Genomic DNA, 16,154 nt, shown 5'->3' with positions numbered 1-16,154 from the left:
ATTATATGCACAGAAAAAGTGGTGCATTACATTATCTACGTCCCTCTTGTTTCTGCAGGGCTGCACTAAGCTGACAACTGACAATTGCATGCTTGTTTAAAAACTGCAGTAAGAAATAATTATTCTGAAGACACTGTATATATAATCATCACAACATAATAACTAAGATTTTTAATACACAAGCTATTTCTTTACTAATTTATATTTTGATAAAACAACTGACAGTTTAACACAAAAAGCAATGCTAATCTAGTGAAGGAAGATGTATTTTAGGACCACTTAATAAAGTAGACAAATGAAAAGCTAAATTCTGAACACTACCTGACAACAAACAATTTGAATTTATATATGAGCCTACAATTCATTATGACACAAAGCTATTATCTCAGGGGCCTACAAAAGTTCCCCTTAAAATTAGAGATGAAGATCGAGAGGAAGATGTTACTCAATTTAAGCTCCTTATTCCCAGTCCCATCATTTGTTGAGTTTTTAATACTCAGTGCTCACATATGAAATAGCACTTAATAGTGCTCACAAGGAAAAATAACTATAAATCTAGTAAAATATCATGCCTTTGATATTTCTCAAATTATTTACATAGCATTTACATAGCGGTTTACTAAAGCATCTTTGAAGACTATACAATGCAAGAGCAGCCCGAACCTAGAAATGCTACAGAAATGTTAATCAACAGACATTTAGAAGAATAGAAACAACTTAATCTTTGCTCCTCTTCCATGTGTACGATCACAGAAAACAGGGATGCAGGTAAACAGGAAAGGGAGAAATTATTTTTGTATTTGGCGAGAGAAAGAATAGATTGTTCAGTGTAGCTGATCTGGTTACCTTCATTAACTGCCTTTAACAGCAGCAGCACAAAAGACCTCGTTCCAACAATTCTCCAGGAATTACTAACCCTGGGATAAATTGCATAGGATAACTAAATGTCCTCAAACTAGTTTAGATACTTGAGCAGCCAAGAAAGTTCCTTACTTTTAAGAGTAATCTTAATGTGATTTAATGTTCTATGTTTTGAAACCTTGTTCCACCTTTGAACATCTATGCTTTACATAAAAATTATTTTCTTCTTAAAGCTTACCTGGCAATATTGCTCAGTAATTTGCCATACACGGGGCACTCCTCTCTTACCAACATGACAATCTTTAAAACTGTGGTCCTGCACCAAACTCCTAGTGCTCCAGTAAACGTAGGAAAGATCACTATGATATAGCAGGACAATACAGCAACACCTGACCCTCGAAGTTCTAATGAAGTTGGTAGCAAGTATACTCTTACAATTTTACTTCATAATACGAGGCATTTTGACAAACTCTAAACGTTTATTTCTAGGTGAACGTTCCAAATGCAGTATTCTAGGCACATGGTTTTCTCTGGTAGAGGAGAGATACGTTCTGATACCTTATGCAGTTATCAAGGAACAAATTTTCCTCTGCTTTCAAATTGCTTAACTCCAGAAAATTCACGCTTCTTTTGCAGGGGAGGAGGGCAGGAGAAATCCCAACAATTTCCTACTATTAAATATTCAAATAAACTATTTGCTTTAAGAAGTATTTTTTAAAACCAAGAAAAATAATTAGGTACTCAAAGGACTGTTTCTACACATGCAAAGGATAGACAAGTTAATCAACTATCTGTCCTCTGTATTGCTTTGAATTTTTAATCTAAATTATCTCAGTTCAATTATTTACTACTTAGAAATGCTGTCAATCATTTGAAATTTTTATTTGGTAAATGCGTAAAAGTAGGTCACTGAAAACAAGCTTATACACAATAATACACAGACACATCAGAGGATTAATATATAAAAATCAAGAGATGAAAAAACTGACCTGCTGCTTCTGGTGTTTGTTTAGTAGGGCTAAAAATAAGTCGTAACATCTGGAGCAGTCTGCCAAAGCTGCACAGAAGTCATTGTAGGAAGAAAGTTTGCTACAAAGGTACAAAAATAAAATATAAATGAATGAAAGCACTTTTTTCCACAAAAGATTTTTTTAAAACCCACTCTGCTTTTGACTCTCAGAGCTGTATTTTCCAACAAATGAAATGAATGCCAATACTCTGACTTCTAGTAGAGGCACACGCGGTTACATAAGAGCATAACAGAAGTCTAGCTATCCTCGCCACAGTGAATTACGGGAAGAAGCGAACATAAGGAGCTTCCCAACCTGCTTGCCATACGGGCACAGTATGCTAACACCAGCACTTCTTAGCGTTCAATGGGAGAACTGTAATTTCAAGATGACATGGGAAGTCAGACAGGAGAGGAAATAAAGGGACCCTTCCTAATGCACGTCTAGTAGAGCCCAGCGACAGCACTAACAGAACACATCTCTCACCAGCAAATATGGAGAACGCGCCTTCTTGCAGTCACAATTTTATCTCTGCGTATTCCCTAACAGCTGCTCTGGTCCTACACTGCTCACCTTGACCATTACAAAAATAGAGAATTGGACATGCTTTGGTCATACGAGAAACACTGCAATAACAGAACAAACTAGGATAATCTCTTACTTCCCATGTCAAAACCAGCAAATATCTGTGTTGATGTTCAATTACAACCAATTACAGCAAGACTTACAGACTTAGAGAAATGAATACTCTGAATAGATTGAACATATTCTCTACAAAGAAGCTGCCTAAAGTTACTGACTGAGAGAAAAGAATAATCATTCTGTATTACTAGAAGACAAAACAAAATTCAAATCTGTGCTCTGTGCTGCATAGTATAATTTTTTTTTTCCATGACTGCTATTTCCAGGAAGCTAATTAAATTGATTTTATGGCTAATTTGTATCCTTGGAGCATGCAGTTCACTAAACTTAAGAAAAAAAATTGAAGCAGTAGGAAATTTTAAATAAGACAAATTACTTTTGCTCCATATTGAATTCTAGATCAAGTAAATGTCCTTGTCAGAATTACAGGGTAAGTATCGATTACATTTAATTACAAACCCATTACCCCACTTTTCATGGCATTTTCCAAGTAAAAGAAATGCTCTCTCCTTAGAAGAAGTAAATATGCTCAAAGTGCTGTAATCATTGCTAGAACTCAACCCATTTTTAGGAACAAAATTAGAGAGACAGATGTGGACAAGGTGGCATGGAATTGGGGAAGCAATTCACTTGCTTCACGGGTAGCACAAACAGCAAAGGACCAGATTTGCCTGTTTTTAGCTGTGGAGAGGAAGGAATGATAGTCCCTTACGTAGCTGCTCTTCAAAGCACAACCTGATCTCATCTAGTAAGGAGAGCGTGATGGATAATTTGGAGGGGCTGAACAGGAAGAGAAGTCCATAGCAGAACCTCAATGAACATGGAGCCACAGGCAACATGACTCAATACAATAACAAAGCAGCAACGGCAAATACTTCATCCAGAACAGCATTCATAAATTGTACTTATAACTCAACTGCTCCTGAAATTACCAACAGTTAATTTCACAACTTCTTCAAAATCCTTAAATTGTTTGCAAGTCCATTTAGCATTGGATATTGCAAGCTGGTGCTTGGTAACTGGAAGATTTTTGACTGAGAAACTATTCAGACTACAAAAGGATCTTTTTGGGTGAGTCACTCATACTGATCTCCCTCTAAAAAGCACATCTTGGTAAGCAGCCACTGAGGTGCTCATAAAGCTGAGATTCTTTCAGCGCTTCCGTCTGCACACTCAAGCCCTGATTCCACAGATTAATCTCCTCAAACGCTCTGTGACAGCTCAAAACAACGAACACTGATCACGTTTTCTCTCTTTTGTATTTTATTTCACAATACGCAGTCCCCGATATAACTTAAGCTTGTGTAATTTCTCTCATTCATTTTTTTACAACATGGCCTAAAATAGGATTAATAAATACTTAATAATTTATGCAGCTGTAAAATATAAGAAACGGTACTTTAAAAATCTCAATCAGAATCTATGGGATCAAAGAATGACACAATACAACAAAACATTTTTCACAGGGACAATGAATCCAAGTTTGTATGGCTACAATGAAACCATTCTATCAACATTAATAAAGACACAGTTATCGTACAAAATAATTAAAAACTACACAGAGCTTTTAAAAAAACAATTCAATGTAAATCATCCAATTTCAGTGCTTGATTCTGCCCTCTTTGGGGTCACTTGAAGCAGTAGCACTGACTTGACTGCATGCAGAAATAGCACTGTGTTCTATACATACCTGAATATCCTGACAATATAGGTGCATACATCCTTAGCATTCATACGCTGCTCTAGCGCCACACAGAGCTCAGAGACTGCACCATTGCAAATGAGTTGGCGTCTTGCCGGAGGTAAGTCAGCCAAGTTTCGCAAAGTAGCTGTCAGCTGCATATAGAATATTTAAAGATTTATTAATCACAGCCGTTTACAACAGAATCCACGCTGTTTTGAAAATTTAATAAAGCTCAGACCTCATTTATAACGTCTAAGGCAGTCTGAATGCCCTGTTAACATTCTGCAGGTATGTATCTACCAATAAATTATAACAGGAAACATGTAAGTAACACAATTGTGTATATTGAAATAATTGTTTGAAAATAAAAGACTGACAGTGGTCTTTGCCTGCATGTAACCTCCTTCTTTGAGAGAAACATGATCTTTCATATGTTTTAAAATCTTGTATGCATGTATACAACTATATACCAATTGGAAATTAGGTGAAATGCTGTGGATAGTTAAAGGGATTTTTTGCATAATGTCTGATTTTGCAAATTTACATTTAAGTCCTGCAAATTAATACTGATATATAATACATATTTTGATAATAACTACAAGTTGCAAACTAAGATGAATTTATTTTAAAATACAATAAAATTTATTTTGATTTAAAATTTTAAAAGTTAATCAAGATCAAGAGAAATCCACTATTTGAACAGTATAAAAATGAAAAGCTTAAGTCCTCAAGTTTTTTTTGGAGAAAGCAAAATATTTTCAGAAGATACTCTTCTATTTCAAGGAGTTTTAAGCATAAAATATCTATCACTTGTAGATAGGCAAAATGAATCAGCTGTTGCATATTTTGAAATGTTCTGGTTTTCTTCCAAGGTAAGGGTATTCAAATGCCAAGGTCAGACAGGCAATGACATGTAAGTTAACTGTTGATCCAAACCAGAACTTACTATAAAATTAACGTGAAGTCATTTAATCTAATGTGAATATGGGAATTCTTCAGATTTTCCTTATTCTAAGAGTAAGGTATTTAACTTCAATTTGGTTTTAAATGTAGTTTGATAAGGCACAAAGACTATCTGTTCAAATTGTTTGTAATCACAAAAAACCCTAGAAATTAAGTATTTCATCACTGAATTGGACTGCTTGTCCAGTGATATGTAATTGCTAGTTTTAAAGGAAAAATCTGACAAAGAGCAGGTTAGTTGTTGTGTTTGAGGAGCTTTTGCTCATAGGATTCTATGCGCTACTCTGTCCATTCTCCAGCAGCTTTCAAATTTGCTTGCCTACTTCAACAAATTTGACAAAAGCGTACATGTTCAGTCACCACACGATGTTCTGTAATGGAACAATAGGAGAAGGAACAATGTGTCAAAATGGAGAAGCAAGGTACAGAGGGAAAAAAATTATGTGCTAATGTGAATGTGATATGTGAATGGATTTAACTTCAGCACTAAATATGAAATGTATACTATATTCAGAGTAAACAGAAACTGAACCTATGGAAGCCATTTGCTCATATTTTAAGAAGACACTTGGAGTTTTTTTGTTATTTTAACTAAACAACTGCAAAAAATACATTTCCAGATATGCATCCTTTCACAAGTCATGATGCTTCAAAAATCAACACAATACTGGAGAAATATTTTAAAATAAAAATATAATGATCAAATACTTTGCTATTCAAAAGTTTTGGTAGAAAAATCCCTGCCAAATGGAATAGACACAGAAGACTCCATTCAGTGCTCACATACAAGATGTCCACAGTCAGCCTAGGATGATATTTGTTGAGCTCTAACTAAACTTCACAATAAAGAAAATGAAGGATAAACCACATTATTTAAAGTGTTGTTCAAACCTAGACCAGGGCTTTCACTGCAGCAAAGAGACTTACATATTAGATGATGAAAAAAATAAAATCTTTATCAATAGATAATGGTGCAGAGGTCTCCAAAAAGAGAGTAAAATTTTTCACTGCCTGAGACAGTTAGATGGTTCAAAATCCTCCAGCAGTAAATTCGGTCAAGAGGCATCCTCACACAGAGACAGGTTGGAAAGGGAAAGCAATGCAAAATAATGTATACACTTAAATGTGCGAGACAATGAAATTCAGAAGTTCATACCAGTATACACCCACAAAAGAACAGTTAGTACGCAAGTGAAATTTGAAGAGTACAAATGAAAAAATAATAGAAGCTAGCCAGAGAGCAGATGAATTCAAGAGATAGTCTGATTGCTTCAAGCAGACACCGTGATTCAGGGAGAAATGCGTAACAATTGGCTCTAGCAATCCCCACCAGCCCTAATTCTTATGTTGCCATGTGAAAGATCAAATTCACCCAAACAGAAAATTTAACAGCAGACAAGTTCTATTTTTAAAGGAGAAGACATTTAAGTGCTTTTCAATTAAGGAGCATGGAGTACTTGTTAAGTCTTGCCAGTGACACTTCAAAAGCCTTGGCTTTTGAATAAGCATTACTATATTTCGTATAATCAGGCTATTAGGTGAAGCAACATAAAATAAGTCAAAGATGACCTTGATTTCATGTCCTCTATTAAGGAAAAATAATTATTATTACAAACATTTTTATTCTTGTCTTATGGGACATCTGCATAAAATCCATTGTGTAACAATGAAGAAACCAGAGAGGGACTTTATTCCCATAAAAAGGACCTGGCAAGATTACGTATAACACTGCCATCTGGTGATTGTGCAATTATACGGTTAAAGAATGAAGAGATGGTCCCAGTTAACTGAGATACTTCAGTTATCAGGGTTAAGAGACGGCAGAGCCTCCCTCAGAGACCACTGTGACTATTTAAGGTGTTTTTCTCCTCCAGTATAATTTGCTGTCTATTCCTCAAGACTTGTATTTATTCATTAATTCTGTATGTCACTGGGTATTCGATCTTTTGCTACAAGTTGAAGTATGCCACAAAAACTTCCTTTATTCTGAAGACATGAATCACAGAAGAAACTTTCTTTGATACTACATCCCTGAAAACAGAACTATTCCTACATCTGCCTATGATGACTGAACAATTAACTCATATGGAAGAAATGGTGCACATTAATGTAGATTTGTTGAAGAAACCAGTATGAGAAAGTTGCACAGGAATTCCATAGCAGCAGGAATTGCTACTTTTCTCACAAGAGGAAGAAAAATGAAGTATCTGTACTACTATAGAAGAGAATACAAACAAGTGAAACAGCAACCTCAATAAGAGACAGTTGTCAGTATTGACTTTTCCACAAAATACTTGTGGCCTCCTTAGGAACAGCCAGTCTATTCAAACTGTACAAAATAGTTTTGATACACTTCCAATCATACTAAAAACAGCAGAGAGAATAATGACCCACAAAAAAGGTGTAAAATGTAACATTTTCCTTTTAAACATTTGCAAATTAAACCTTTGATTTAAAAACCTAAATTTAGCCACATACAAATAATGGAAGAAAAAATATTTCTGCAAAGTTGTGGGGAAGTTCAGACAGCTAGTCAAACAGCTGAAAATAATCCAATTCATTAGTTTTATTACTTGGACATCATCTGTTATTTTTAAATGCCCCAACTGGCAAAAACTTCTTTTTATATCTATTTAACATAAATTTCCATCTCTTTCTGCTCAACAGGATTCCCATTATATGTATTATATGATTAATGCCAACAGCAGCCAGCAAACGTCAGTAAGTAATATGCTTTGCTTTTAACCATCCCCTTCCTGCTCTCAGAAGGATAAGTATTTTTGAACTACATAGACATGAAAAGTGACACAGGATACATATCTCTAATTCAGGTTTTAAAATGCCTACCAAAACTACAGCCTAAACTTCCACTCACTGAAATGACTGCACAGCTTCCGTATGTGAGGCATCATACTCTACTCCTTCATCTAAGCTTACTTTTCTTACAGTTTAGGTGTTTCAAGTCACTGTCTATCACCTTGCAAACTACACTGAGAACAGAATCCATTCTGGACCCCCAATCCCTCCTCAGTACTTTTCAAAAGGGGGTTTCTAACTAAACTGATAGCCTAAGGCAGCACTGCAGTAGTATCGGGACTTACAAAGTCTAACTAGCAGCATTCAAGAAAAATATGGTCATTAAAATCTTGATTACATGCAGACCTGAAGTTTGTACACCTTCTCTTGAAAAAGAAGGCCTGGAAATCCCATATACCATTTTTGTATAGAATATACTGTGTGATATCAACAAAATGGCACAGATGATTTTAGAATTGTTTGGAGAATTCACAATGCCACAAGAAAGTTAACGTTCCCAATTCTCAAGACAGAAGTGTATAAGAGAGAATTTTGTGATTCATATAGGAACTTAACGCTGACAAGACCAGATAGGAAAGAAAATAGGAACACGACAAGCACAAAATTTCCAGTTTCATCATATATTCTCCCAGTCTTTACCAGTTTGCCACTTTGGGACTTCCTTAGCCAAACGTACGTATTAAGCCACATCATTTCATTCAGTGCTTCGTAGCATCTCCCAATCTGTTTATGTTTGTATTAAGATTATACACACTATTCTGGAGAGACATAGCTCATAGCTCCACTAAAATAAACAGACAAAAATCAGTAATAGTAACGTGATGATGTAAGCTATCTGTTTTCTCATATAATTTCAAGTAGTATAAAATCCCTTGTTTGTAAGTTAGTAGAGAATTAAAGAAATCTGGCATAATTAGTAGAGAAATTTAGTGTAAACACTACCTCAGAAAATTGCCCAATATTTTTTCCTATGCAGTCCCCAAAAGCTTACAATTACACCATTCACTAATCTTTACATCAATAATTTCCAAGACAAATGCCAGGAATCTAGCTGCCAAATCCTTGACAAATAAAAAAAACCCACAACCTATGCATAACTTAAGATTTAGCTACATAACCTTTTTTTTCTAAAACACTAAGGTTTAAACAGCTTTAGGGCAAAGTATTAGTTTTCATAGCCACCACTCAACAAGGTACCTCATATGTGAAAAGATAGTTTTGAGCCTGCTGCCTTCAAAAAGATTCAAAAAGTGTTGGGTTTTACAACTACCTTTTCCTTAAATTACAGTTCTTCAGAAACACTTTGTCAAAGAAATGTAGCTATATTTTCCTACGCATTTTTTAAAATGCATTATTCTTGTAATAAAAAGCTTTTTGTAATCTCCTAGAGTATTGCAGAACCGGTTTGTATTTGTTATTTCAGTTTAAAGAATTTAGACAGGGAACACATTTATTATCTGTTTACTATAATATCCAGAACATTGTCAGCACCATAAAGTAGTAAGAAGAAACTGGTTTTATTAGGTACCTAAAAATATTTCTATTAACTTCAGAATTTCTAAAGCTTTTAAAATTGACTACACAAAAAAATCTATGATAATTAAATTTAGGTCCTGAACAACTTCATGTAAACTTCTTAAAAACAAGTCTATTCAAATATAGGTACAACTCTGTCAGTGGCACACAGGGTTAGCTTATCTCCACTGATTAAATTTTTAATTTGCCCTTGAAGTGTGTACTTTTAGAAATAAAAGTAAATGCTAACCTGGACTAACAGGTGGCCCAAGTTGGAGAAATATGTGTCATTTTCTTTTATATTATTAATCTGCTTCATTAATTGCAGCAACATTTCAACAGCTCCTTTGTTGACCATTTCATTAAGGAGTACTGCATTTCCAGACATGAATTTTATAGCTCCCATGCAATACAGGAGAGCTTCATTGCTTTTTTGTAGATCTTCAGTTCTCAGGACCTCCAACAAACAATCTAAAAGGAAAATCATTATTCAGAAAGCCTAATATTAACATTTATATTTGATACATTCCAGTCATTGAAGAGATTAACAATTGGGAAAAAACCCTCAGATTGAACTCTTATATTTCTAATAAGTGGGCTAGAAAAATCGGGTATTCAGATTGAAACCAAGAAACAATTATTGATGAATAAGAGAATGGGCCTGACTTTTGTTCTCCCAGGCTTCAAGAACAGCACCAGTTGTAAACACATAGCAGTAATCATTGAAATCCTCAGCCAAGATTTGCAAAAGTGATTGTGTGTGCCTGGAATTTTGTGTACTAAACTTGAGACATTCTAAAGAGGTTTATTCCCACTACTTCCTTAAAAATCAAATGTCTTAAAGCATCTCAAATGGAGCACTAAAAAGCAAGGTGCCTAATTCAAATCTCACATTTGAAGTCTGTTCATAGCCTTTTTAGATTTACTTTTTATGTAGGTGAAGTTACTGTAAAAGTTTTGCTTTATGCTACCACTGTCAGATATCTGAAATGTTAAAATTAACAGTTGTTAGCACAAACCCAATGTACCTTTCACAGACAAATCGAGACATTCTGAATTTGGTGAGTGTATCTTAAATAAATAAGTAACCCTAACCAATTTTATACTTTCGAATTTCTAGTAACTGACTGAAACTGGTATTTACTTCTGCTTCCTGTGTGCCATCTAGTTGAATAAAAGCATTTTCCCATCTCATTAAACTTAAGAGATTTCTAAAGTTTTTTCTGTCTCAACTCAAGTTGAAACTCTCTCCAAGTATATGGATGTATATGGATGAAGTACACACACTCCAGGCTCTTGCCCAAACTCTCACCCTCACCAACTGCCAAGTGGTCAGCTAAACCACTTGGGTTGTGGCAATGTGAGAAATCAGCTTCAGGTTCCTGCTCTGCTCAGCATCAAACAGGGTCTTGAACAGAAGTTGTCTATTTTGGGATGAACAGTTAATTTGTTTCTTCTACTGGAGCTGCTGCACATAAATAGTTCACAGGGCCAGAGGAAGAAAAAGAAATTGAATCTATAGCCCAGTGACTGCAACAGGAATCTGGGTGATTATGATGATAACCCAGGTTCATGTCTTCGGCCTGGATGAGGTGGGTCCAAAACATAAAGAGTGAATAAACAAACAAACAAAATCCTACCAAAAACATTCTTTCCTTTACTAGTTTTTAAAATACAGGGAAAGAAGAGCAAGTGAAAGAAAAGTGAGTGGAGATGGAAATGAGAGCAAAAAAACCAATGCTTACACAGACATAGCCACTCAACTTGTCCAGATTTTTGTATGATGCTAATCTCTGCAAAACGGTAGTTTTCAGTATCCAAAGTCAGTTGAGCAATCTGAGCTGTTCTCTTTTCTCTGAGTCCTTTCCTGTTGATCTTACTACTGGAAAGGCTTATCTGGTCTTTATTTCTGACAACACTCACATACTAAACTTTAAGACCATGAATACTCTCATCTATTTAAGCAGATATACGCACGTGCTTTAACTTATGCACATGCAATAAATGCTTGCAAGGTTAAGGCCTCCGTTAATAAAACATAATGAAGTTTTAATGAAAGGAATGACCATCAGTCGATACTGAGTATCATTCATACACTGTCATTTTCTTCGTATTTCTCATATTTGCAAGGTGTGTGTGGATGACACAAATATAGTTACAACCACAGAAGAGATCTTAGAGCCACTGCTGATAATTCTCCAAAACCATTGGCTCAATGTGCAGCAGCCTCTAAAAAAGCCAATGATGGTTCTCAATATCCTTCCTGATGATGGCCAACAACACAGACAGCATTATTTTGCTTCTATAAAATTTGGTGCAGACATATCTTGACTTCTATAGACAGTTTTGTTCTGTACATCTCAAGAAGGATCTCCTGGACTTGGAGAAGGTACAGAGAAGGGCTACTAAAACAACTGAGAGAATGACACAATATCCTTTCAAAGAGAGAGCTCAAAGGCTGAGATGCCTCAGTCTGAAGAGAAGAAGGCAGAGATATGTGATATGACTGTGGTTTAAAAAAACATGAAGGTGGAGGGTAAGCTGACTGTAGAAACTCTTACAAATCCTGCAAAACTACAAGCAGTGGCATAATGAAAGTAGATAGGTTTAAAACAGCAGACAGAGAACTTCTGGAACTTGTTGCTCTATGAGATTGTAGAGGCAGACAGAATCAGAAAGTTCAAGAAGGAATTAGGCAAATTAATGAACAAAAGATCTATAAACAGAGACTAAAAAGGATTAGGCAGGGATGCACCATCTAATGTCCCTAATAGAATGTAACAATTCTGGATCCTGGGGTAGTACAGGGGAAATGGATCACAGAAAACACACGGGCTTCCATGCTTTCCCTAAATAGCATCCCCTATTGCCATCATTAGACACAGAATACTGGACTAGATGGACCGTTATTTTGACCTAGTAGGCAATTTTTAGTGCGTGACTAAGTTAGCTCTGATAATTTTTCTTGAAAGATGATCAATCTAACTATTGAATTTCAACATCTAACTTACATACAAGAACAAAATACATACCCAATAATCTATCATTTTGAATGATGTAATCATTTTTTTCATTCCTGCAAATTTTAAATGCAAGCTTGCAAACACTGAGAAGATTTTTTCCATCCACTTTCATCTGCAAAGAAAGTAAAAGACATAAAAATCACAACTAAAATCTACATACAAAAATGTACCATAATATTTTACAAGTTCAGACATCATGGCAAACTTGTATTCTCACAGAACTACTAAATTCCAGCTGAAACCATGACAGTACACTGAGCCAAACTGAAAAGTTTGCAGAATTAAAGGACTCTGAAACCCAGCTAGTTTAAGTTCTATTTAGCAAATTGTGCTGACTGACTTCAAAATAACAGATGATATATAAACTTTTTATGTATTTCCTGCAGGTAGTATATCAATAACTTGCACATTTTTTTCTCTAATTCACTCTTACAAAGAAATTCTGCACAGGATTCACAGGTTTGGCATCTAAGGCCATACCACAAAGAACTCCAGTACAATAGTAGATGTCATAATGAAAGTTATTCTCAAATATCAGAAAACAAGATCTTACAATGAACATGGTCATTACATGGTCATCGAAAGATCATGAAAGGGAAGTAAAAGTGTTAAAAATACAGTGACAAATCTCTTCCTTTCCTCTGCATTTCAAGTGCAATTTCTTCTCTTACAGAATCATAGAATCATAGAATCATTGAGGTTGGAAAAGACCTCTAAGATCATCGAGTCCAACCGTCAACCCAACACCACCATGCCCACTAAACCATGTCCCTAAGCGCCTCATCTACACGTCTTTTAAATACCTCCAGGGATGGGGACTCAACCACCTCCCTGGGCAGCCTCTTCCAATGTTTAACCACTCTTTCAGTAAAGACATTTTTCCTTACATCCAATCTAAACCTCCCCTGGCGCAACTTGAGGCCATTTCCTCTCATCCTATCGCTTGTTACTTCGGAGAAAAGACCAACACCCACCTTGCTACAACCTCCTTTCAGGTAGTTGTAGAGAGCGATGAGGTCTCCCCTCAGCCTCCTTTTCTCCAGGCTGAACAACCCCAGTTCCCTCAGCCGCTCCTCATAAGACTTGTTCTCCAGACCCTTCACCAGCCTCGTTGCCCTTCTCTGGACACGCTCCAGCACCTCGACGTCCTTCTTGTAGTGAGGGGCCCAAAACTGAACACAGTATTCGAGGTGCGGCCTCACCAGTGCCGAGTACAGGGGCACGATCACTTCCCTACTCCTGCTGGCCACACTAGTTCTGATACAGGCCAGGATGCCATTGGCCTTCTTGGCCGCCTGGGCACACTGCCGGCTCATGTTCAGCCGGCTGTCAACCAGCACCCCCAGGTCCTTCTCCTCCAGGCAGCTTTCCAGCCGCTCTTCCCCAAGCCTGTAGCGCTGCATGGGGTTGTTGTGGCCGAAGTGCAGGACCCGGCACTTGTCCTTGTTGAACCTCATACAGTTGGCCTCAGCCCATCGATCCAGCCTGTCCAGGTCCCTCTGCAGAGCCTTCCTACCCTCGAGCAGATCAACACTCCCGCCCAGCTTGGTGTCGTCTGCAAACTTACTGAGGGTGCACTCGATCCCCTCATCCAGATCATCAATAAAGATATTAAACAAGACCGGCCCCAGTACTGAGCCCTGGGGAACACCGCTCGTGACCGGCCGCCAACTGGATGTAACTCCATTCACCACAACTCTCTGGGCCCGGCCGTCCAGCCAGTTTTTGACCCAGCGCAGAGTCCACCTGTCTAAGCCGTGAGCCGCCAGCTTCTCTAGGAGAATGCTGTGGGAGACAGTGTCAAAGGCCTAGCTGAAGTCGAGGTAGACCACATCCACAGCCTTTCCCTCATCCACTAGGCGGGTCACCTGGTCATAGAAGGAGATCAGGTTGGTCAAGCAGGACCTGCCTTTCATGAATCCGTGCTGGCTAGGCCGGATCCCCTGGTTGTCCCGCTCATGCCTTGTGAGCGCCCTCAAGATGAACCGCTCCATAATCTTCCCCGGCACCGAGGTCAGGCTGACAGGCCTGTAGTTCCCCGGATCCTCCTTCCGGCCCTTCTTGTGGATGGGCGTCACATTGGCAAGCCTCCAGTCATCCGGGACCTCCCCCGTTAACCAGGACTGCTGATAAATGATGGAGAGCGGCTTGGCGAGCACCTCCACCAGCTCCCTCAGCACTCTCGGGTGGATCCCATCCGGCCCCATAGACTTGTGAGTGTCCAGGTGGCATAGCAGGTCATTGACTGCTTCCTCCTGGATTACGGGGGGTTCATCCTGCTCGCCGTCCCCGTCTTCCAGCTCGGGGGGCCGAGTACCCTGAGGATAACTGGTCTGCCTGTTAAAGACTGAGGCAAAGAAGGCATTGAGTACCTCAGCCTTTTCCTCATCCTCAGTGACAATGTTCCCCCTTGCATCCAATAAAGGATGGAGATTCTCCCTGGCTCTCTTCTTGTCATTAATATATTTGTAAAAACTTTTTTTGTTGTCTCTAACGACAGCGGCCAGATTGCGTTCTAGCTGGGCTTTTGCCTTTCTCATTTCTTCTCTGCACGACCTAACGAGATCCCTGTACTCTTCTTGAGTCGCCTGCCCCTTCTTCCACAAGCGGTAAACTCTCCTTTTTTTCCTGAGTCCCAGCAAGAGCTCCCCGTTCAGCCAGGCCGGTCGTCTTCCCCGCCCATTCTTCTTACGGCGTACAGGGACAGCCTGCTCCTGCACCTTTAAGACTTCCTTCTTGAAGATCGTCCAGCCTTCCTGGACCCCTTTGCCCTTCAGGACCGTCTCCCACGGGACTCTCTCAACCAGCGTCCTGAACAGGCCAAAGTCCGCCCTCCGGAAGTCCATGGTTGCGGTTTTGCTGCCCCCCCTCCTTACTTCACCAAGAAGCGAGAATTCTATCATTTCATGGTCGCTAAGCCCAAGACGGCCTCCGACCACCACATCTCCCACCAGTCCTTCTCTGTTTGTAAACAGCAGGTCGAGCGAGGCACCTCCCCTAGTAGGCTCACTTACCAGCTGTGTCAGGAAGTTGTCTTCCACACACTCCAGGAACCTCCTAGACTGCTTCCTCTCTGCCGTGTTGTATTTCCAGCAGACGTCCGGGAAGTTGAAGTCCCCCACGAGAACAAGGGCTAGCGATTGAGAGACTTCTGCCAGCCGCTTATAGAACGCTTCATCCGCCCCTTCATCCTGGTTGGGTGGTCTGTAACAGACTCCCAGCAGGATATCTGCCTCGTTGGCCTTCCCCCTCATCCTTACCCATAGACACTCAACCGTACCATCATCACAATCGTTGAGCTCTATACAATCAAAACACTCCCTAACATACAGGGCCACCCCACCGCCTCTCCTTCCTCGCCTGTCCCTTCTGAAGAGTCTGTAGCCATCCATTGCAGCACTCCAATCATAAGAGTCACCCCACCATGTTTCTGTGAGGGCGACTAAGTCATATCTCTCCCGCTGCACAATGGCTTCCAGCTCCTCCTGCTTGCCGCCCATGCTGCGTGCATTGGTGTAGATGCACTTGAGCTGGGCTATTGATTTCGCCCCCGGCATCGGCACGCCACCCCTCGGCTCATCTCTAGCGAGCCTGGTTTTATCCCCTTCCCCCTTCGAACCTAGTTTAAAGCCCTCTCAA

The 16,154-nt window shown here is 38.8% G+C and overlaps 1 protein-coding gene across 6 annotated transcripts in view; it reads right to left on the bottom strand.

Annotated features, from left to right (window-relative positions):
- ARMC2 (armadillo repeat containing 2) overlaps nucleotides 1-16,154 on the bottom strand; it is a 76,975-nt gene that overhangs the window by 23,708 nt on the left and 37,113 nt on the right. For all 6 annotated transcript variants that reach the window (XM_076333364.1, XM_076333366.1, XM_076333367.1 and 3 more), the window contains 4 exons: nucleotides 12,525-12,627; nucleotides 9,743-9,963; nucleotides 4,204-4,349; nucleotides 1,851-1,950 (listed from right to left, as the gene is read on the bottom strand). In XM_076333364.1, coding sequence (XP_076189479.1) covers nucleotides 1,851-1,950; nucleotides 4,204-4,349; nucleotides 9,743-9,963; nucleotides 12,525-12,627 — 570 coding nt within the window. The remainder of the gene's footprint in view (nucleotides 1-1,850; nucleotides 1,951-4,203; nucleotides 4,350-9,742; nucleotides 9,964-12,524; nucleotides 12,628-16,154) is intronic.

This window comes from Aptenodytes patagonicus, chromosome 3 (genome assembly GCF_965638725.1).
Source record: "Aptenodytes patagonicus chromosome 3, bAptPat1.pri.cur, whole genome shotgun sequence".
Taxonomy (NCBI): Eukaryota; Metazoa; Chordata; class Aves; order Sphenisciformes; family Spheniscidae; genus Aptenodytes; species Aptenodytes patagonicus.
The sequence above is the reverse complement of the archived record's forward strand: the minus strand, read 5'-3'. Positions and strand labels throughout refer to the sequence as shown.